The sequence below is a fragment of the Rhinolophus sinicus genome, chromosome 17, assembly GCF_057876585.1.
Source record: "Rhinolophus sinicus isolate RSI-liver-muscle chromosome 17, RSI-T2T, whole genome shotgun sequence".
Classification (NCBI taxonomy): Eukaryota; Metazoa; Chordata; class Mammalia; order Chiroptera; family Rhinolophidae; genus Rhinolophus; species Rhinolophus sinicus.
The window spans coordinates 212086921-212110537 of record NC_142517.1 but is presented as its reverse complement, the minus strand read 5'-3'; the positions used below and the strand labels follow the sequence as shown (position 1 = coordinate 212110537).

The following is a 23617-nucleotide window of genomic DNA, read 5'->3' as shown; positions in this document are numbered from 1 at the left end:
AGTGGGGAGGGGGTTTGTGACATGCCCTTTGCTTCTCTTCTGAGGTGATTTGGATGTCACTGGGCCGAGGCTGAGAAACACGCCATATCCAGTGCCCGATATACTAGCATTTCTTTCAGCGTTAAAGTAAGTGACGCTGCGTTCGGGTGGACCAGGCGGGCTTGGTGCCGCCGCACAGTCATGTAACTGAAACAGCGCTTTTGAAGCCGCTTCAGACAGGTTCCACAGGTCATTTACCAGACGGGGGAGGAAGTGAAGGCGGCTCTCAGTCACTCCTTTTGCGTGTGCATAGGATACACCGTGCTCTCCTTTCCCTTTCTCTTCCAAATTGGAAAAATGGGTTTCCAGTCCCGACTCCCCAGCACTGACGTTTTCCTAGCTGGAGCGTGTTTTGAGCAGCGGTTGTCAGATCACACAGGCGGTGTCCCGATGCTGACGACAAGAGACAGGAGGCTGCCGGGTGGTAAGTGGCCGTTTCAGGATGTGCTGAAACGCGCGCCAGAGTCACTCGTCTCCTGCTACTGCTCAGCCACCCGCAGCTGCTGAGTTTTCCTCGTGGTGATGGAGGCAGGCAGTCCAGGGAGGCAGTGCCTCGCTCTGAATTCCTTCCTCAGGACAGTGCCTGCTAGTCACGGGTTCAGGTGACAGCCCAGTGACCATGAATATAAAGGTTCTGAGCTGTGTGACGGGGGAGCGGGTTTGTTTAGTCACTTGCGGTCAATTTCTCTGGTTGTCCACACAGACATTTGTTTGTGCCCTCATGTCCTGCAGATGCCACCGAACCATGACTCTGTTCAGTTGTGAGTGGCCCCGAGCGCTGGGGAGTTTAAACTGGTGCATTTCCTTATTTTCTGAGACTGCATGCAAGGCCACTGGAGAGCGACAATCAGCGTGCTTCTGTCACTTCGGGGACAAAGAAGGGAAATAGTCCACGGAGTAAACGGGTTGGCAGTTCCCTGTGTGTGTGTGTGTCTAGCTTTTAAAAAAGAATTTTTATTTTTATTGTGAGCAGCACCTGACATAAAATCACGTCTCACCCGTTTGTAGGTACCCGCAGTGTTAAGTCGGTCGTGCTGTGCAGCCCGTCTCCCAGCCTTTCTCATCTCACAAAACTGAGACTCTGTCCCCACGCAGTACTGATTCTGTTAGATTTTAAGAGAATACATACTTCTGGCAAAACACGAGGTTGCTGCCAACCCCCCGTGTGGCACAGGGTCGGCTGACTCTAAAGGAGACGTGTGTATAGACGGTCACTATACACAATGTGTGTGACGCGTCTGTGTGTGCGCGTAGTGTGTTCACATCATCACGTGTGGTAGACAAGGGGACGTGTGCTGCTGACGTGCTGCCAGCTCTCGCGTGTGCACAGTCAGTGGTTAGGTTGCCGTGGGGTCGTTTTCCGGTGGAAAGAGGAGACGAGATGTTTCCTGGTCACTGGACAGAACTGGGTCCGCAGGGAGCTCTGTTTCCTGTTTGGCCGTGACCTGGGGCTGGACTGTCTGGCTCTGCTCAGGCAAAGGAGAGCTCTTGAGTGAACGAGGGGGCCTGGGGACAAGGGTGGGGACCCCAGGCACCAGTGCCCGTCACGTGACCCGACCCTCTCTCCCAGGTGCCCAGGGCTCCCTCCCTCCCTTGCATTTCCCGTCAGCACTGGGCAGAGTCGGCCCTGGCCCCGGGCCGCTGCCCCCTTGTTCCGAGTGCTTCACTTGTCGCCCAGCCCTCTTCACCCAGACACTGTGTCTGCCTGCTGTGTCCTTCTGGAAGCACACGGCCCACAGCCACTGCGTAGGATGGCGGGGGGGGGGTAGTAGGGTCACCGTCCATGGCTCAGTCGGCCTGCAGGGCCTCGTGAACAGGCTGCTGTGGGAGCTGCACGTGCCCACAGGTCCCCCAGCTGCTGGCAGAGGGGCCACTCTGGGACCAGTTTCCCTGAAGCCACCACTGCCACCTGACACTTTGCCTCCATCCAGTCTTTTTGAAAAATAAGGGAAGTTTGAGAACCAGGCACTTTCGTTTCTGTAGAACTTCAGTTTCCAGAGAAAGCGAGAGGTCCCGGAGCAGGCGAGGTTCTCAGTCTGGTGTTTGCAGGTCGCGTCCCAGCTTTAAACATGGTGGAGAATTGTGCCTGTCGGCCCCGGGCTGGCCTGCGAGACCTGCTCCAAGGCAGAGCCCGCATCCTCCAGTTGGTGGCCTCGCCACCTCTGGGACCTTTCTGCCACGCTCGCGCACCAGTCGGGACGTGCTGCAAGCTCTGTGCCCCATTAGAAGGTGATGGTGAGAATGGGTGGTACTGGGCCCCCTGCCCGCTCACCCCAGGGCTGGTGTCGCTGTGCCCCATGTGGACCATGTGCTGCCTGTTTGTGGGAAGGTGAGGCCAGACACAGAGGGTCACAGTGGGTCCCGCCTCCCCTTACTTGAGGTGACGGAGACATGGGGACATCTCCGCACTTAGGCCCCGTTGGTGATGGAAGGACATTGGGGACCGGGCGCAGTGAGCTGGACAGGGTTGCTTTGTTTAGGGGGTCTGGACTGTGCAGCTCCACCCGGCTGTGTGTGGACTCCTGTGAGATGGACGTGGCCCCAGACAGCTGAGGGCCTCCTCATGCCAATGTGGTGAGAACCTTGTGGGCCCAACCCTGCGGGGTGGTCAGGGTCTATGAGGACAGCACCCTGTCATTGGCCTGCATGGACAGCTTTGCTTGGCAGATGGCATCACACCTGTGCTGCTGGGACACACACAGGCAAGGTGAGGCTGTCTGCTGACGTCGTCCTCAGCTTGTATAGCCCAGGTCAAAGGCGACTGCTTTCGTGAGAAGACGGGAGAGCGAGAGGAGGTGGTGACATTTGGAAGAAGAATGGCTAGCAACCAAGATGGCCCGTCCCCAGCTGCAGTGTGGCCCAGGCTGTGGAGGGGCCGGCGCTGGGGGCCGTGCTGTGCAGGCCGGGATGTGTCCTGCAGCCCGTGCGTGTTCACAGGAGTGCGTGTTGGGTTGGTGGCCACTTCGCGGCTGCTCGGAGTGGTGAGGAGGTGATCTCTGTCCAGGAGGGGCTGACTCGGAGTACCTTCCCCTTTCAGTGAAGACCTCGTCTCAAAATGACCCCATCTATGAGGATCTGTGTTGCCTTGTCGTCGCTGGGCAGTCATATTTTGTTGTGATGTCACCCGGGGGACCAGGAACGTTTTCCCCTGGGCTTGTTCCCGGGACGGGGTTGGGGGTGCAGAGGGATGGTCCCACCAGCTACAAGTTTGCATTTTAACAATTTGTAACATTTGTAACATCAGTCACATTTTAACAATTTTTAATAACAGTGTCGCATTTTAACAATTTGTAACATTTGTAACAGTGTCACCTTCTAGTGCTCTGCTGGGTTTCCCATCATCTTGGCGGTATAATTGACAGATAACATGTATACATTGTGACCTGAGCATCTCAGTCAGGTAATGAACAAGGCCCTGGCCTCACTTAGCCAGTTCCTGTGTTGGACACGGTGTTATTAATTACGGTTAGTAATGTCACCACACTGTACATCAGTCTCCTAACCGGGAGTTTGTACCTTTGGCCCACATCGCCCCAGGGCCCCCACCCTAGCCCTGCCTGCTATATTTTAACCTTTACTCAAGTGTGGTTACTCGGCCTGTATTCCCAGACAGCGAATGGGGCTAGGAAGTGTGAGTCCAGGGCAAACGAAACGATTGAGGGGCAGGAGGGCAGGACGTGCCTGGGCCCCGCTCTCTGGTCTGAGCCTGTCAGGGTCGGTCATCTCCCTTGGTCCATTGTATGCAGCGGTCCTGGGTGTGCCTGGGGAAGGCAGTGGTGCTGGCAGCAGTGGACACGTGCCTTAGGGCCAGGCTGTTCAAGAGTGCATGTCCCTCATGGCATGCAGCGACAGCCCAGAGCACAGTCTAGAAGGTTCTGTCCCGGGGCAGGAGGGTGGAGTACCACTGCCCAGAATTGGCCGGCCCGGCTGTGGGGCCACTGAAGCGCACGTGAGGCTGTGTGGGAACAACACAGTGAGATGAGAGTGAGCCCCGGGGCTAGTAACGGGGATGCAGTGACAACGCGTTGGTGGGGGCATCTTCTCCCACACTCCGTCCACAAGGGACGGGGCCCGCAGTCCAGGCGGGTAGTAAGTGGTCAGCTGGAGCGCGGGGCCCCACAGTTCCCTGGATGCCCAGCCTCCTCCAGCCTCTGGGGTGGCCCGTGGAGAAGGGCTGGCAGAGCTCGGGGCCGGTGCCCAGCTGCCGACCCGGCAGTGAGCCCCACGAGACTTCTCCTGTGACGGGCTGTTGGAAGCTTGTGTTGGAGACGAGTGTACTGTGTGGAGTCCACAGAGTGGAGAGGGCCTGTGTCCTGTGCCCTTGCTGTGCCGGCTGCGGGAGGTGAGGCGGGCATGTGGCATCCACCGCCACTTTGTAGGCGGCTGTGAAGTGTCGCCTGCCTGCGGTCAAGTGGTCCGAGTGCCAGGGGAGTCTGCGTGGGGGACACTCGGTGCTGGTCCTGGGGCAGGTCTCCACCTGCCTCCCCTCAGGGGCCGCCTGCTGCCCTGGCCTTGCTATTAGGACAAGCGGTGAGGGGTCGGGCCCAGGACACCAGGCCCAGGGCAGGCGTCAGGGCCTGTCTGGGGAGTAGGCGGGTGGAAGGCCGGGCTTGAGCCTGGGGAGCAGAGGCTGGTCACGCCGGCCACGCCGCCGTCCACTCACATCAGTGACGCCCCTGCTTCCCCCTCCTCCCTCCTACGGCTGCTCTGCCCTCGTCGCCGTCCCTCAGTGCCCTTCTCCCATCAGTGTCTGTCGTGGCCCTCCAGGCCCTCTTCTTACTCTGCACGTCCGTGGCTGATCCCGTCCAATCTGCTGTTTTCAGTCACCGGCCGTAGGACGGCTCCAGGTCTGTGGGGCTTGCTCCCATCTTTTTCTTCAGCCTTAACCTTGCGTCTTCAGCTGCCCGTGCTATCTCCCCAGGTGTCCCACAGACACCTCGCACTTCCTGCCTTCACTTCCCGCACCATCTGTTCCTCCCTCCCTCCTGGGACCTTAGGGACTTGTCTGTCCCTCTGCCTCTGTCTGGCTTTGGGCAGAGTCCGTGACGCTCTCAGGTTGGTTGTCTCCGGCCCCCCAGGACTGTACCTGGGGGGTGGAGAGCCCCTGCCTGATCTAGTGGGGGTGGGGTTTCTGTTCCAGTTCAGACATTTCTAGAACTTTGTGACGCTCAGTGTTTTCTGCTGTCCGCTCCACAGTTGTTGCTAGTCTATGGTTAGGTGGCACTTGTGTTTCAAATCCATTTCCCCGGGTGACCCCTGGGAAAGGTCAGGGTTCTGTCCCGAGGGACCTACCGGTCAGAGGTTCAGGGAGTGGTGACACCCTGTCTGCAGTGTCAGCCACCCACGCCGCAGACCATTCTCTCGAGAAAGAGAAGAAGTAGAAATGGGAGGGTGCCGAGGTCCTGACAGTCTCTGTCCCCGGGTGGGGACAGGCTTGATGGGAGAGGGGCACAGATGCCCCTGGAAATGCAGCTCCACAGGTGCCCTCTGTGCAGGTGCCCCCTCTGCACCCTACGTTTGGAGTCCTTGTGTTTTTTATGAAAGGGTCGCTGTGGTTCTCCGTCAGTGAAGGGCGGGGCACCCACGTTTCGGATTTTAGGAAAATCACACGGCTGCGTGGTGCGTGCCTGACCCAGGCAGGGCTGCCCGACGCCCCTGTGGTGATCGGCTGCAGCACTTCTGTTTATTTTTTAAATAGAAAGGGCTTTTTTAAAAAAAAAAAAAATCATAGCAATGCTCCTTGTAAACAGTTTCAACAATAAGGAAGTTTAGAAAGTAGGAATTGAAAGGAAACTCTGAATTCCACCCCCACCCCCTAGGAAACTGGGTCTGCAGTGGGGATATCCCATCCGGATGTCCCGATGACCGCTCTTGTCCCTGGGGTCCCCAGCCGTCCCGCTCGCTGCCAGCGCTGTGAGCTCTGGGGACCCAGGTGCAGAGCTGTGGGCAGTTGCAGACGCAGAGGCCCTGGCCCCTTACCTGCCTCCATCCTCAGGTCTCTGTCCTGCGGGGGCTGCTGGGGGCGCCAGTCCACGTCAGACCTAGCACGCAGGGCGGGTTCCACTTTCCACATCGGCTTGACTTCTGTCCGTCGTGAATCCTTTCACGAAGCTGTTCTGTTGCCTTGATGTGACCCTTTGCACATAGAGAATGAAGGAATAAAACGGTGTGTGATGGGCCTGAACCAGGCAGGGCCTCACCGGGGCCTCCATCAGGCCAGCACTGCCTCTTGAGTTCCTCACGGCCGAGTCCCTTCATCTCGGCGGCTTCCTGTGTGTCGTACCTGCCATGCGAGCGGCCAGACCATGTGTCCTCAGGCAGCACGGTGGCCACAGCAGTGGCAGTGCTTCTCACGCTGCTTGGTCCCGGGTCCCTCTGCTCTCAGAAATCAGGGGGGACCCCAGTGAGCTGGGCTTTAAGTGGCTGGTGTCTGTTGGTACTTAACGGTATTGGAAATGAATACAGAAATTAAAAAAAAATCTTATTCATTTAAAACTAAATAAACCCATTCCATAGTAATCTGGATTACGTACTGTTTCATGCCAAGTAATATTTTGTAAGACGAGGTGTGCAGTGGGAAGAGAGGCCCCCTCCTGCATTTTGCCGCTCTCTACTGTGGGCCTTCGAGGACGGTGGGTTCTCACAGCCGCCTCTGCATGTCGTGTGTTGTGATTTCCCGTGGCACGCAGCCTCTGGAGGAGGCCACTGCACCCTCGTGACGGGGCGGCAGTGAGACAGGCACACGATGTCCTCGTGCTAGGAAAACCCTGTGGCTGCACAGAGTCCCGCAGGCCCCGACACTTGCACGGCCACAAGCAGTGCTTCCCGTGTGGTGGGGACGAAGGGCAGGAGGAAGTCTCACCTTTAGTAACGGCAGTCGAGCCGTTGCCCGGCCCACGAAGCCGCTGCCACTCAGCTGTTCTCACCTGACTGCCAGTGACGGCGGGTCACGTGTCGGTGCAGCGCGTGTACTTTATGGTGGTGACAATCAAAAGGTGATGAGGCTGCTTGTCACCTGCCCTGGGGTGTCCTGTGTAGGCACAGATCTGAACCCCACTGTCCTTAGTGGGGTTGCCGCCATCTGTCTGCTTGGTACACCCCTGGCCTTGACTGTCTCGTGTGGGATTGTGGCTGTTTGATGTTAAATGACCCATTGCGTTTCACACATAACAGTCAAATCCCCAGGCCCCTGACTGCCGCCATCTTTAACTCTACGACTATTTTATTTAGCAGCTGAAGGAAGGAAGTATTGTTTTAACTGGCTGCTTTGTCCCTTCGGACCCTTACTCTAAAAAGTTTATTTTACCAAGAAGTTTGTACATATTAAAATGAAAACATGGCTGTTGATGAATGGCTAGATGTGGCCGCCTGGAATGGGGTGTCGGGGCTGCGAGGCTGTTTGCTTTGGTGGAGAGAATTGGTGCTGCGTGGTGAATGACAGTTGTGTTTGTGTGTGCGTGAGTGTGTGTCTGTGTGACAGTCCTCTGGCCCTGCTGTTGGCTCCTGCCCTCCCCTGCCCCCCGACTCCTGACCTCTGGGCCCTGCAGAGTGGGTGGAGGGAGCCTGGCTGGTCGTTTCGGGGCCTCCTCGGCATGGCTGAGATTTAGTGAAGTGCTTCCTGTTCGAACCCACTGAAATGGAGTTTTATTACTCAAGTGTGGAGCCCACTAGGGAACTGAAGTATAAATCTGTCCCAACAAATTATGGGAAAAATCTTAGGTCTTCTACTGTGTGCCGTCTGTCATTCAGTGACACTCTTACAAAACGTAATTGCTAGACCTTGCAGCCATTGCACTACGGGTGTTTACTGACCAAAACCCTGCTTATTTAAAAAGCTCGCCATATAAATAGGACTCAGGAACAGCATATAGTTAGTTAGAGTTTGTTTTTTGGTTAAAATTCAAATTCAAATTAATTTTAATGAATTAAATTCAAATTAAATTACCTATTTAGTTGAAGCACATTTGCATTACAAATGATTTCGTACCTATGTTCCCCAACTGATGACCTGGCCTGGGCCTCCTTGCAGTCCTCTGTGTTTCCAGGTGCCACTTGCCCACCCGTGGTGGCCTCGGCGCGGATGCGGAAGGAGGCTGTGCCGTTGCTGAGGCTTCACTGTTTCAGTGGGAGGTCATGCGGCCAATCTTTCTGTGTACGCGCTGATTGAGAGACTATAGTAGCAAGAACTGCAACATATTTATCCATTGTCCAGAGAGTCTGAGTAAAATAGTGCAGGTGGGGTGGGCCAACCAAACAGGTGTTTCTGGATCTCTCTTTGATGCAAGATGGTCTGTGAGTGGTTGATGGTCTCTCTGTCCCTGTCTCTGTCTCTGTGTCTTTCTCTCTGTCTCTCTGTCCCTGTCTCTGTCTCGCTGTCCCTGTCTCTGTCTGTCTCTCTGTGTGTCTCTCTGTCCCTGTCTCTGTCTGTCTGTCTCTCTGTCTGTCTCTCTGTCCCTGTCTCTGTCTGTCTGTCTGGCTCCCCACCCCCCAAATCAGAAGTGTTCGGATGGGTGAATTCCTACCAAGTACACCGCGTCCCTGATCGGCACTGGTCTTCATGTGGATCAGAAAAGGGACACCCAGCGGTCCGTGCGCCCCCTTGCTGCCCCTTGTCCCCCACCCCCCGGCCCCCCCAGCACGATCAGACTGGTGGTGCACGTGTATCACACGGGGTCACCCTGCGCGTACTCTGCATGTCTGCCTGCTCTCGCTCAGCTTCACACTTGTGTGGTTCGTCTGCGCTGCTGCTGGGAAGTGGAGCCTGTGTATTCCTGATCTGTATGGGATTCTGCTGGCATGACTGCACCACAGGTTCCTCATCTGGCAGCTGTGGCTCCCACAGGTAATGCTGCTGTGACCGGTGAGCAAACGTGTGCATTTCATTTCTGTGGCCTCACCGGCACAGGGGTGTGTGTGTCCGGCTTCAGAGCGTCCTGTTAGGTGGGGGAGGCCCGCGCTGTCGTCCCCACTCACGGCAGATGGAGTGTGAGTTCCCCTTGGTCCACATCCTTGCCAACACTTGCTTCTGCCTTGCCCTTAAATTGGAGCCATCCGTGGTATCCCACTGCGGTTTCGCTTGCATTTCCCTGGGTTATAGATGCTGAGCACAGCATCACGTGGTGGCTGCCATTTGAAATCCTCTGCTAGAAACGCACCTGTTCATATCTTTTGCCCATTTTTCATTTGGGTCGTCTGCTTTTTTCTTAGTAATTTGTAAGAATTATTTATATATTTTGGATCCCTGTGTAGGACATATTTCGGACAGAGTACCTTCTGATCCTTTGATTGCTTCTTCACTCTTCTGCTGGCTCTTTGATAAACCGAACTTCTGAATTTTGATGCAGTATGTATAATATATCATTGTTTTTCCTTTGCGGTCAGTGCCTTAAAAAAAGGTGTGAAAAGTCTATTTAAGAATCTTTGTCTACATGAAATCTTTTCCCTTGCTGTCCGTCAGGCCAGGCTTTGTTGTCTTCCCTCGACCATTTATGATCCATCTCACACTAATTGTCATGATGATGGGTCATGATGGTGGGTTCATTTTGTCCCATAAAGGTAGCAGCCGACCTGGCCCCGGCGTGTTTCCCTTTGGGTTTGGAACACACCCCTGTGCCATAGTCATATCACTACACTTGTGCTGATCTCACTCTAGAACATTCTGTTCCTCGTTTTATTTGTCTCTTCTTACATAATGTCTTAATTACGTATAAAAAGTCTTATTATTAAGTAGTGTGAGTCCTCCAGGTAGGTCTGTTTTTCTTCAAGATTGCTACTCTAGGTCCTTTGTACGTCCATGTAACATTAAAAATTAGCTTGTCAATTTTCAAAGAAGTTCTGGTGGGATTTTGATTCAGATTGCATTGACTACCAATGAATGTAGGGACCATTGACATGTTAACCATATTGGATCTTCCAGTCCATGCACATTGTATATTCCACCATTTATTTAGATCTTTAATTTCACTTATCATGTTTCATAGTTTAATGTGTAGAGTTCTTATATGAGGTGTGATCATAAACTGGTGAATGTTTAAATAATAAAAAAAAGTATTACAGTAAAAGACACATTGCCATTAATCCCCCTCAAAATACTCCCCCTCGCTTCAAACACATGTGTCCCATCATTCTTGCCACTTTCTGAAGCAGTTCTGGAAGTCCTCTTTCGTGAATGTCTTTAGTTGCGCTGTCGTGGCTGCCTCCATGTCCTGAATCATTCTGATTTTGCGGAAGAGCCAGAAGTTGCAAGTGTCAGATCCAGTGAATAAGGTGGATGAGGACACACCGTCATGTTATTATTTGACAGAAATTGCCATACGAGAAGCGATTTGTGACAGGGAGCATTGTCATGATGGAGGATGGTTTACGCACACTCTAAAACACGCCTTCCCTCAACCGTAGCTCACACCTGACTGACTGCACCGAGCAAGTTGAAACTTGTCACACACAGTTATTAAGGTTTGATGTGCCAGTTCTGGTATTGAAAGTCCTGCCTTTCTGTTGGATGGCACTTGGTAGCAGCATTCACCGTATTTTGTGGTCACAATGGAAAGGTTCCATGTCACATATCACTTCTGGCAGAGCAATTTCTGTCAAATAAAAACATGATGGTGTTTCCTCATCCACCTTATTCACTGGATCTGTCATGTGCAACTTCTGACTCTTCCGCAAAATCAGAATGATTCAGGACATCGAGGCAGCCACGACAGCGCAACTAAAGACACTCATGAAAGAGGACTTCAGAACTGCTTCAGAAAGTGGCCAGAACGATGGGATCAGTGTGTTCGAAGTGAAGAGTATTTTGAAGGGGATTAATGGAAATGTGTCTTCTACTGTAATACATTTTTTTTAAATTTAAACATTCAGTGTATTTTTTGATCACACCTCGTATATCTTTTGGTAGATTTAGCCCTGAATATTTTCCGATATTGGGTGCTATCATAAGTGATTATCTTTTTCCAAAGCATATTTTCCATTTGTTTGTTGCTGGTATGTAGAAATACAGTAGGCGTTTGTATAATGACCTTAACAGTGATCTTGGTAACTTCACTTTGGGATTTTGATAGTTTTTGGTAGATTGTTTTGAGTTTTCTCTGTACACAGTATATTACCTGTGAATAAAGCAATATATACTTTGTCAGTCTTCATGCCTTTCAGTTCTTTTTCTTGCTTTGTTTCCCTGGCTAGCATCTCTAGTAAGCTGTTGACTGGAAGTGGTGAGAGAGGGTATCCTGGCTTCATTCCTGGTTCAGGGGACAGCTCAGGGTCGCCTTCAGCTGATGATTTGCATGCTTTCCCGCTTTGGGGTGCCACAAGCTGTGTGGCATCTCCCTTTGGTACCTTTGGTCCCATTGACAGCCTGCTGACCACCCACCAGCCTGGCAAGGGGGTGGGGGAGGAGTCCAGACTGAGCCGTGGTCGTTCTTTGACCAGGTGATGGGATGTGGAGGGTTGTGGTCAGTGAGAAAACATGTCCTCCTTGCTCTCTGCCACATTTCTTTGTGGCCGCTTAATAAGATTTTTGAAAGAATGTTAAGGATTTATAACTGTAAGACTTTTACTCTTTGGAAGGTCTATGATTTATTCCGTGAAATTGGGTCAACTAAAATTTCTGAGGACAGCTGGGGGAGGGCAGCACCGTAGATAGTCCTAGATGCAAAACATTTGGTGGAGGAAATATTAGCACACACTTCAGCCGTAGTGATGCATTTGGTTTCCTTCTGTATGGGACAGAAGTAAAAATAAAGAAAGTGAGGTCTTTGTATAAACACGTGCTGAGTGTCAGACACGTCTGATTGGTGGCGTGACCGTGCCTTTCTAAAGGAGCTTGTGAGTCGAAATTACAGCTCCTCTGCGACTGCTCGCCCTCCCAGATGTGGGTTTTACGTTTCTGTCGTAAACCAGGAGAGGATGCAGTCACAGGAGCAGTCGTTTCAAGTTGTGCTGTGTTGAACTCTTCTCTGATACCCATCAGCAGTGTGTACAGGTGTGCGTGTCCGATGCTGCGGCAACCTTAAACCTGTACCTTTTGGGGTCCTTGGACCATGTACTGTGTGTGTTTAGAGAAGCAGTAGTGGGTTCATTGGTAAAGTGTCGTTAGACGTGTACTTTAAGCCAGAAGGAACGGTCTCATGCTTGAATTTGATTTTATTACAACATAAATTCCTAGTACATTTTATCTTATGCATATTGCACTGGGTTGTTCAGAGACCTGCCTAAAGGGATGCTGATGGAAATGGGGGAAAAGAGGAGAAATGTGGGGAAACAAGCCACACAGTGTTATCAGCACGTTCTCTGAGGTTGACTATGAAAGCTTTTCTTTCATTGTGGGATTGAGGCGGTATTGCTTTCTTTGTCAGGAGTTCAGTTTTCAGCCATAGAATGGTTTGTTCTTAACTTCACCCCCTCTGACCCACCACTTTCCTGAAGGTGCGCAAATTCCTTATTAACCAGGTGTTCCCAGGATTGAGAAGGCTGTTCCCTCTACCTGCAGCCCTACAGTCCTCTGTCGCAGTGGCTCCCTGAGGCCCATGCGCTTTTGGATTTCTTGAATCTTCCACGTTAGATGGGGTCCGTAACTCCTTTCCTGTCACCTCTGAGAGGCAGAGCTCTGCCGCGTTTGCAATTCTGTTTTGACCTCAGCCCCTTTTGAGTTGAATTCTGGGGTGGATTCAGGACAGCTTTTCAAGTTTACTCAGTTGAGCACACTTTGTTGCGTGCCTACTGTGTGCCACTTCCTACTGTGTGCCACATCCTAGGGATCCTGCAAGGCAGCCACGTCGCTACTGTCACAGAGGTTTCCTCCCCCAGGCGTCAGGGGCTGACAGAGTGAAAAAGTGAAGTGTGTGATGTGGGTATGGAACATAGTACAGGCGCTCGGAGGGGAGAGAAAGCAGGGGGACGGGAGCGAGGTGTGCGATCGTGGGACTGCGTCTGGGTGCTCAGGAAAAGCCTCTCTGGGGAGGTAGGTTAGAGAAAGGTGGGAGACTGAGCCCCAAGGAGATGAGGGCACAGAGTTCCAGAGAGGGAAGGGCACTTCCCGCTGCTTTGCCCTGGCTCGGGGGGGGGGGGGGAGGCACATCTCGTTTGCCCGTGGGCACGTCTCTGAGCGGTGCTGGGGAGCCTGGCATTCCCAGACGCCTTTGGCCACTGCGCCCTTTCCCCGTGAAGCCTCTCCTGTGAGTTCTACTGAAAATGTCCCCGGAAACCCGGTTTACCCCCACGCAGTCCTTGTACAGGGGAGAAGCTGCCCGGAGGACGAGGCTGGCCCGAGGTCCTTCAGCTCACCCTGGCGGTGCCGAGCTGGATGGAGCTCAGGGCTGCCAGCTCGCGGTCCAGTCCCCCAGGCCGGGTCCAGTGGTGAGAGCCCTGTGGGTGCTCCTGGGCCAGTGCGTGTGCCATTATAGACCAGCTGGAGTGGGAAGTTGGCATCTCGGAGCCCGTGATGGTCCTGGCTGGGGAGCCGCCGTCTCAGCCGCGTCTCAGCCCACTGAGCAGAGCTGCTGCCGGCCGGGTGCTGGGGCATGTCTGCCCTCTGTCCCCTGCTCCGGTCACAGCACTTCACTGTCCTCTGGGGAGTGAGCCTTTTCCCACTGAATTCACTTTGCTGGGACTGCTGGTCAGTGTCCCCACACGCTCGCCATGGGGTCTGACTCCCACAGTCTGGGAACCTCCCGCCCCATTTTCTCTTGCCTCAGAATCGCTCCACCGGTTCTCCAGCTGCCCAGTTCCCTTCTGGGGGCTGCCTTTGTCGGCCTGGATGCTTTCTGTTGCTGCAGCCATGGACCCCTGACACATGCTCCTTTGCTTTAACTTGTCTGCATCCTGGAGCCCAACGTCTTGCCTCCTGGGTTCCTCATGGTGTCCTGGTTCTGGTCTAGGAGGCAGTGCTCCCAGGCTGGGCGTTGAGGTTCTGCAGCCTCCCAGCCCCACGCCTGCTGTGTTCCAGATTCTCGCCGGTGTCTGCTTCTCCAGAGCCGAGCTCCCACTGCCTTCCTCTTGGGGCCCTGGGCCCTGGCACAGCCTGGCTCTGAGACAGCCTGTGCCAGAGGCAGCAGGCGTGACGGTCTCGGCTGGCAGGGGCTGCCGCTGGCACGGAGGGAAATGCTGTAAGTGGTGCACCCTCGGCTCTGGGGACGGGTTCCCTCTGGGGCGGGAGAGGCCAGGGCCATGTCCGTGTTCATATGCCGCTTGGCCTGCCCCAGACTCTGTGCTGCTCACACTCCTTCAGGGATCTTCTGTTTTTCACAGTGTGGAGGACGTGATCTTCTGAAAGCCCCATTGTTTATAATAGAACTGGGTTCTGAATAAATTATATCTAAGTATTTATTTCTCTCAGTTTGACAATGCATTTAAAAGTAAGAAGAAACTCATGGTAGTAGGCTTACACAGATGCACCCATTAAAAAAATTCTACAGTTAAATTCTGGGCATTTCAGTGTCTGAGAGGAGACGTCGGGAAGCAAGGCCGGCAGGGGGTTGGTGATTGTTGAAGCGGGTGTTACGAGCTCATACTGTTCTGTTTACTTTGTATGCGCTCGAAATTCTCACAATACAGAAGCTTTTCTTAAGCAAAAGCAATTTACATTAAAATCCTGGAAGATCTCAAATTTAAATTGCAGATATCAATATGAGCACTTCCTTTCACTGAAACAAAATTTGTATTTCTTGCTGTTCCCAAATCCGAGACAGTTCAAAGCCGCCAGGCTGCGGGACACCCCAAATGAAACAGACACTAACAAGTGAACCAAAGCTGTGTCCTGGCCGCTCCTGGGACGCTGGAGGCAAAGGAGCTGCACGTACGTGCTGGGCGGAGCTCGCTGGCACATGTGTGCCTCGTGTGGGCGGGTGGCAGTTCTGAAACCACTTTCGGCCAGAGTTGAACAAAGACAATACGTCGTGGGTGATGAGAAGCAGGCCCCTCTCACTGCTGTGGAAGGAAGGTGAAGGGAACGCCGACCTGTGGTGGCTTGGGCTCCGAGGTGCCCGTGCAAACTTAGGATTTGACGATAGAAACTGATGTGTGAGTGTGCGCACACTGTGTGCTGCAAGGGCGACCCCGGTGGTGCAGGGCGCACAGAGCACCGGGCCTTGGTGTCTGGACATTGTCCACAGGGAGGAGCCAGGCTCTGGAGAAGGGGTTGATCCCAGGGTGGTGACCAGAAAGTAAGGAAGTGCTTAAAAAAAGAAAGAAAGGTTGGGGTGGGGGCTTGTCACAAAAACACGAGCGCTGACCTGAAGCAGCTCCCAACAGCCAAAGCCTGGGCAACAAGTAAGGATAGTATTGGATTACCACACAGAATAAAATAAACATCCATGAGCCCTTCGTGATGGAAATAAATCATTGATTAAATGGGAAGATGGAGAAGTGACAGCTCATCCTGCTGTCTAACGTGGAAGTCTAACTCATCTACAGAAGCAAGAGGAAAGTGAACCAGGGGACTTGCGGGTGGGATGTCCCGAGGGTCCCTTAGCCGTGAGACGCCCAGGGCCTTCTCCTCCCGTGAACCTTGGTAGGTTGGGTCTTTCAAGGCATTCGTTGATTTCATCTAAGTTGTCAAAGTCACTGGCATAGAGTTCACAATAGTCCCTGTTGTCCATTTAGTATCGGTATGGTCTGCAGGCCATCCCCTCTCTCACTGATACTCTTAACTTGTATCTTCTTTCTTCACTTTTCCCCATCCGTTTATCTAGAGGTTTATCCATTTTATTGTCTCAAAGAATCAGCTTTTAGTTTCATTGGTTTTTCTCTTTTCTAGTTCATTGATTTCTGCTCTTTGTTATTATCTTTTCTTGGAGGTTTCGCTTATTTTGTGTTTGATTTCTTCTGTTTTTAGTTTCTTAAGGCGGAACCTGAAGTCATTGATTTGAGACGTTCTTTTCTAATATAGGTTTTCAGTGCTAGGAATTTCCCTCTGAGCACTACCCATTGTATTATGTTGTGTGTTCATTTTCATTCATTTCAAAATACTCTCTAATTTGTGTTTTAATTTCTTTTTTGCCTCATGAAATACGTTATTTAGTTTCCAAATTTTTGGAGTTTTCCAGGTATCTTTTCCAGTACTGATTTCTAATTAAATTTCATTTAGTCAGAGAACATTTTTATATGACTGGACTTGAGTCTTTTAAAATGTATCATGAGACTTGCCCAAAAGATGTATATCTTGGTAAATGTTCTATGTACCTTTAAAAAGAACATGAAGAGTATGTATTCTGTTGTTTATAGAGCAGTTCTGTAAATGTCTTTTTGGTCAAATCGGGTGATCGTTTCCTACTAGTCATCTGTCTACTTGTTCTGACAGTTGCTAAGAGCAGGGTGTTGAAACTGCCGTCTATCACCGCAGGTTTGTCCGTTTCTCCTTTCGCTCCATGACTTTTTTCTTCGTGTAGGAAGCTCTGCTCTCAGGTGCATCGATGTTTAGGATTGTTGTATCCTCTTGACGAACTGACCCCGGTACCATTAGGAAATGGCTTTCTTTATCCCTGGTGACGTCCTTTCTTTAAAATTTACTTTGATATTAATATAACTGTGATAACTTTCTTTTGATTAGTGTTTGCATGATATACCTTTTCCATCTTTTAATCTATTTGTATCTTTGTACTTAAAATGGGTTCCTTGTAGGGAGCGTTATAATTGGGTCTGTAAAACTGGGGGAAGATTTATTTCATGATATAAAATGCGTGACGTCCTCTCCAAATCATTTGCAGTCCTACCTCACAGGATTCTTCTTTACACTCTGGCAAGGTGGGGTCCTGCTTTTACATCCAGTCTCACAACCTCTGCCCTTCCACTGGGGTTGGGGGGCCATCTGATACGGTCATTGATGGAGTTGGGTTTACAGCCACCATCGTTCTGTTTGTCTCCTATTTGTCACTTTCTTGTTCTTTTTCTGCCCGCATTTGGATTGAATATTTTTATGGTTATATTATATATTTTCTATTGACTTTTAACTAGAACTGTTGTTCTTAAGTGGATGCTTTGTGATTTATGGCATATATCTCCACCTTTTCAGTCTGCTGTCAAGTGCTGTCACACCACTCCACGCCTAGTGTAAGAACACAGGAAAGCATGCTCTACCCCTGCCCAGCCGCCTCTGTGTTGTTTTTGATGTTTTCTTAGTGCACTTGACATAAACTTCTCAATGCATTATTATTTGTGCTTTAAACAGTTCTTTTTTAAAGAGAGTCAATATGGGAGAAGATACTTTTATATTTATTTTACTGTGTGGTTCCCACGTCGCACACTCCACCCTCATAGCGAGCCGCGTTTCCTTCTGGTGCGACCTGCTTTCTGCTCGAAGGACTCCTCTGATATTTCTGTTAGTGCAGAGCTGCTGCTGCTGAATGTTTTCAGCTTTCGAACATCTGAAAACATCTCTGTTTCACCTTTGTTTTTGAAAGCTGTTCTCAGCGGTGGCAGTTTGTGGCCCCCCGCCCAGCGCGTCCCTTCACTGCCTGCTGGCCCACATGCTTTCAGCTGAGAAATGTGCTGTCGCTCTTATTTTGCCTTTCTGTCTGTGATTTGTTTCGTTTCTTTCCCAACACCTTTTAAGACATGATCTTAGAACGAGTTTTAAGATACTTGGGCCTTGGTGTCGTCTTCTTCCAGTGTTTTGTGCTTGGGTCTGTGGGTTTTAGTTTTCATCAAATGTGGGACATTTTAAGGCGTTACTTTTCCAGTTCTTTCTGTTCTCCTGACACCACAGCCTGGGGCAACTATGGGGCTCACTGAGGTCGTTTCTCCTCTGCGATCACCATGCCTGATGTCCAGTGTCTGGAAACCATAGTTTCATGTATTTTGTCAGTTTTAGCTGTTTCATGTGTGAGGGGAAATCTGGTCCCTGTTACTCTATTTTGGCTGGAAGCAGAATTCTGATTGTCCCTCGGGAAATTTCTAATTGTCAAAATTGTATTAGCAGCTTTTGGTTTAAAATAAATAATGGTCTCACCAGTGGCTAATACTTGGGTACTTACTGTGGGCCGGACATGGTACTTCTCAGCTGGATTAGCTGGCTGAGTCCTTGTCACATGCCTGTCACGTTCTCGGCGCTGTTTCCTCTGCTCTGCTGCCAGCACCTGCCTGCACGTTCGTGGAAAGGCCTGTCTGGTGCCACTTGGAGACGCAGCATGCAGAGTGTGCTGGAACTGCGTGCGGCTGTGCTGGCGGCCCTGAGCTCCGTGACGCCGCCACAGTTCCTGAGAGCAGGGACGAAGGCCGTGCTGGCTGCACTGTCTCCTTTGATGTGTGCAGTCACCTCTGAACCACCCCGGACAGGCGGCAGCTGTCCCCTTGTGGCATGGAGCTGCTTTTCCAACCCCATGCTTCCCGCTCCACTTCGTATGTGCCCCTCCTTTGAAAGAGTAGGTCTGTGTACAGTGTGGTCTCGGCCGATGGAGAGGACTGTGGAATGAGGGCGGCGCTTTACTTCCCGGGACCATGTGAGCGCATAGAACACTGGCTGGGCTTGTGTGGAGCAGTCAGGAAGCTCCTTGGGTGCTGTGTGTACTGGCTGTTAGGGGTGAACTGTGTCCCCCTCAGAAAGAAGACACATGGAACACCCAAGTCCCAGGACCTCAGGACGTGACCTTGTTTGGAAAACAGGGTCGTTGCCGATGTACGAATCATTTAAGATGAAGTGGTACTTGACCCAGGTGAGCCCCTGATCAGCATGACTGGTGTCCTTACAAGAAGATGGCTGAGACACACAGGGACAAGCCATGTGACGATGGAGGCCAGCGTGGAGTGACACAGCTGCCAGCCAGGGACTGCTGTAGTGCATGTGCAGCCAGCAGGAGCCGGAAGTGGCAGGAGGGTCCCCATAGGTGTCGGAGTGGAGTTGTTCCGCCTCCAGAACTGTGAACAGTACGTTTCTGTAGTTGGAAGCCTCCCAGGTCGTGGCAGCCATAGAACGTGAGAGCCCTGGGATGCAGTTTCTTTCATGGACATTGCCCGGCACCAAAGCATGTCTGTGTGACACGAGACGGCTCGTGTGCTGCTGGTGACGGGCGGAGGTACGAGTGACGCAGAGGCTGAGCTGGGCCACACTTGACTCCTCGTGCATCCGTGATGACTTAACGTCAGGGAGCAGCATTCGGACGTCGAGGGCGCTCACTGAGCACGGCAGTCGGGGAGCCTGTGCCGTGGGTGCTGCTCGTCCCCTCCTGCTCTCGCCCAGAAGCCTCCACTGCATGGTTTTCTCCATCTGTATGTCCTGTCCCTGAGGCCATAACTTAGAAGCTTCAATTATTCCATTATCCTCTCTTATCAAACTGTTGCCACCTTTTTTTAAAAGGTAAAATTGTACATTTACTGGACTTTTTATTTATCGGGCCTTTTACATATCCTTTTTATACTGTGGTCATGTTTTTATTAGCGTTATATTGACTATTATAGCACCTGGTTGTTACACTGCAGTTTGGAATAGTCTGCTCCAACCTTATTTTCCCATAAGCCCCAGTAGTTGCAGTCTATGGTTTTGTGGCGTGTGAGTTTATTCCAGAACACATGTGTCATCTGACAGCAGACTTCTTTGCTCTGTTTACTGTGCATCTGGGAGGACATTCCTCTCAGGCAGGCATCGCGGCACGAGAGGGGAGGCTGCAGGACACTGGACATTTGGCTGTGGACTGTCAGCTGCTAGCGTAGGGCCCTGAGAAGGTGTTCAGTCAGTGTTGCAGCGGACACAGGATGGGGTGGGAGCAAGGGCACACAGCGCTGCCAAAACCTGGGTCTGCACCAGAGCTGTTCTTATTTGGGGAGAAACAAACAGTTGCCACCATTGGGCCTTGCAGAGGGGTTCCAGAATTGGGGAGGGGCACTGTCCTGAAATGCAGAAGATGAACATATCTCTGAAAGTGACTGATGGTCGACATCAGAAGATCAGTTTCAAAAGACTGGCTCGGAGAAGACATGACTCTGCAGACAGGAGCAGAAGTTCATGAAGAGAACCAGCTGAGAGGAAAAGACAACAGAATGACTTGTAAAGGGAAATGGTTGAAAACAAAGTTTACGGTTTAATTAAAATCTGTAGTAGAAGCCACGTGGGATAAAGTGACATGGAAAATAGTGGTGACGTGGAGAACATGCTTGAGAAGATGCCTGGGAATGCAGAATGAACAACACGTGTGGCAGCGGTGACAAAGGCCTGATAGGATGGAGCAATGACACCTGCACAAGATGCGATCCCCAAAGAAGCCAACATACATCTAACAGGAATGATAACCAGAATGTAACTGAAGAACATTTTTCTGAGCACAAAGACGAATATGTATTGAAAGGTTCATGTTTGGAGCAAAATAAATGAAAAGAGACTCTTACCATCCGTCTTCTGACAACATTTGGGAATTTCAGGATTGAAAAAGAAATTCTAGCAGAATTCAGATAGAGCCAAGTGACAGGAACAACCACAACATGACTAGCCCTGTCCCTCCCTCAAACCCCCAGACAGGAAACACTTCAGCTGATGGGGATTTTCTTTGATGTTGAGGGTGACACAGTGGCTAGAGGTTTGGAGAATAAAATGTCTGATCTAAGATTTTATACCCAGCCATGCTAAGACTTTTATACCCAGCCACATGGTTTTTGTGTGAAGGGTAAGAGCCACCCGAGATTGCAAGGGTTTGCAAAACATGCCATCTACCTTGCCTTCAGGAAAACGGTGTTCCTTCTGGGCAAGAGATGAATAAAAAGTGTGAACCTGAGAGAAGTAAGTTACTGTTTAAGGAAATAACCAGATACAGAACAGTGATTGTACAGATACTAATCCCAGAGTTATAATGTGTACTTGGAAACCAGAAAGCACTTAAGCAGCCAGCCTTTGGGAGTGATCCTGTACGTGACATGTTTGTTATGGTTCTTTGCTTATAAGCAATAGGGAAAAAATAATTGTTGAGTAATTTAATCAAGAACAGGAATTTGTCACACTAGTAAAGGAAGAGATGACAGAAAGGCCTCATAAGGGCCTTAAGCCAGGATCAACAGGAAAATCTCCATAGCTGTTTATTTCTATATTCTGATTATAAAAGTAACACATGCTCGTCACAGAAGAGTTTTAACAAGTGACCCACGATACCACCACATGGGCAGACACTTGGTGGTGGGGCTCTTCTGTTAAGTGATTGATGTGTGCAAGAGGCTGGTCTTGGGGGGAGGGCTTGACGAGCTGGGCTCCAGCTGCGTGCCACCCTTTGGTCTGGGGACAGGGCCCTGTGACTGCAGGCTCATCAGGAGCACCTGAAGTGGGGGAGAGGTGGCTTCTGTCACACCGGACTAGGAGGCAGCCTTCCGAACGGCATTAGCAAGGTGGTTATGACACTGGAAAGTTCCTGGCTGTGATGTCCGCAAAGAGGGGGGATGCACAGCTGTGGAGCCACGTGTGTGTGGGGGCAAGAAGCGAAGTGTCTCCTCTGTGTGGTGGCATCACGGTGACTTGTTACATACTTTCCTGTGATGGGCAGGTATTACTTTTATAATAAGAAAATGGAAACCAACTGAGAGCATGGTAATTAGGAAGATGAAAACATGGGGAACGACTTAAGTGAGGAAAGCGGAAGTTAGGCTGGAACTCTAGGGTCCTGCAAGCTAGAGTCTGAGCACCTGTGCACAGGGCTGGATGGCGTGTGCAGGAGTGAACCGTTGTGTGCTGGGGGCGGCTGAGAGGGGTTACTCTTGTAAGGTGTTTTCCACCGATGGCGCCGAGGCTGAGAAACACTACTCAGCAGGTAGGGTTTTACACCTGTTCACACATATTTACCAGTAAGACCCCCGAGTGCTTCGCGTCAGCAGAAATGTGTCCATATGAATGCTTTTCGCCAGCCCTAGTGAAAGTGAATGAAAAACAAAACGCTCGAGTCCCGAGCTCGGGGTTGGTTCAGATGAGGCCCTGCATCCTGCCTGACGCCCGTCTTATTTCTCTCACCACACAGGTCCTGTCCTGAGAGCCCGTGGAGACCCCGGCCTCCCCTGGGCCTATGCGACGTGGTCGGCGAGCCCCAGCGGTGGTGTGGCTGTGTTCTGATCCTGCCTATTGCTGCACTTGGATGTGTCGGTGGAACTCTGCAGCTCTTTGGAGCGATTGTTTACGTGGAATCTTTGAGCCATTTTGAGTTGCTGGAAGGAAGGCGCAGACGCTGCTAGCAATGAGCTCCCAAAGCCACCCAGGTAAGCAGGCGCGGGCTGTCCTTGGCACAAGGGGCTCACTGGTGGCCATAGCCTGTCACCAGCTTTTCTCCGTAATGGCTCCTGGTGGTTTACGACAGCAGCAAGCACGCATGGTAGACTGCTCTTCAGCTCAGGGCACTCGGGCCCCAGTGTTGGGCTGGTTTGCATCCTGACTTGAGTGGCAGACGAGTTTCTTGATGCCGTGAGAAAAGGATTGTGCTTTGGCCAGATGACACTTAAAGGCCACTCCGTGGTTTGCGGTTAACTTCTTAGCCAGTTTCCTTGGTCCTGGGGGGCCCGCGGGGGTGAGAGTGCTTCTGTGACTGGGCCTCGGCTCGGTTTGAGGACTGGGTCTGAGGCTGTGTGGCCACGGGTCGCTTCTGCTGTCTGAGCGCTTTTTCGTGGGCTCTGCAGTACGCATTTCACATGTGTTAGTCCTCTCAGTGCCCTGAAAACCTCAGAGCCAGAGCGACGAAGTGACTTGTCTAAGGTCATGGACATAGAAGTGGCCCAGCGAGGCTGGAAACCGCGTGTGTCTGGCCTGTCTGTACCTTCAGAAGTGTGTTCTGGGCACCGCCTTTAGGACGTGTCCTCGTCCCCTTGCGAAGTCACAGTGCAGTCGCACGATGAAAGCCTGGAGTCCCGCCCTGTCCTGTCTCACAGGCCAGGGCTCCAGGCACTGGCTGCTGCCCGGGCTGCTGCCACTTCCGCTGACATCCGGGTATTGGGTATCAGTCTGCCCCGTATGCACGTGTGCGGGCAGGCGCTGGCCCACCTGGCCGGGCCCCGCATGTCCTGCGTGGGGTCTGGCTCCGCAGTGTGCAGGCGGAGGCTGCGGGTGGGGTCTCCCCCTGCGGGAGGGCACGAAGGTTCACACAGTTGTCTGAAGCTCCCGAGGACAGGATTCCCGGTTATATTTAGATATGGAGGCTTTCTTGATTTAAACTGTTTATTATTGATCTATACAGTGTGTGAATCAGAAGGCAGCAGTCTGGGTTGGAGGGTGTAACGTACACGCTGAGTGGTGCCCAGCCCGCCCCCCCGCCCCCAGAGCCGCTGTGGAGCGGGCCTGGCCCTTTCCTGTGTCTGAACACGGGATGCGTGTAAACGTGTAGCTGCGTGTCGTCTTCCCGTATGTGGGTCTGTATTTCACTCTTTCCATTTTAATGTGTTATGAGCGTCTGCTGATGTCCTATGCGTGTACGTAACGCCAACTTAATTTTGATAGCTGTAGATGGGTATTTCTGTGGTTACAGCACTATTTATATTAGCCGAGCTGGCATCGGGCAGTCCTGGGGCATGGATTTGCACATACGCGTCTGTCAGGCTCCACTGGGTCAGTTCCAGAAGCAGGAAGTCTCAGTCGGGAGGCATGTGCATTGAAAACGACGCTCCGTCTCTTTAGCTCCTTATTTACAGTTTG

General features: G+C 51.6%; 1 protein-coding gene across 4 annotated transcripts in view; it reads left to right on the top strand.

The window, feature by feature from the left end:
- The window catches only part of HDAC4 (histone deacetylase 4), a 295261-nt gene that overhangs the window by 14578 nt on the left and 257066 nt on the right, over positions 1 to 23617 (top strand). For all 4 annotated transcript variants that reach the window (XM_074316010.2, XM_074316018.2, XM_074316014.2 and 1 more), the window contains exon 2: positions 21960 to 22194. In XM_074316010.2, coding sequence (XP_074172111.2) covers positions 22173 to 22194 — 22 coding nt within the window. In that variant the 5' untranslated portion in view covers positions 21960 to 22172. The remainder of the gene's footprint in view (positions 1 to 21959; positions 22195 to 23617) is intronic.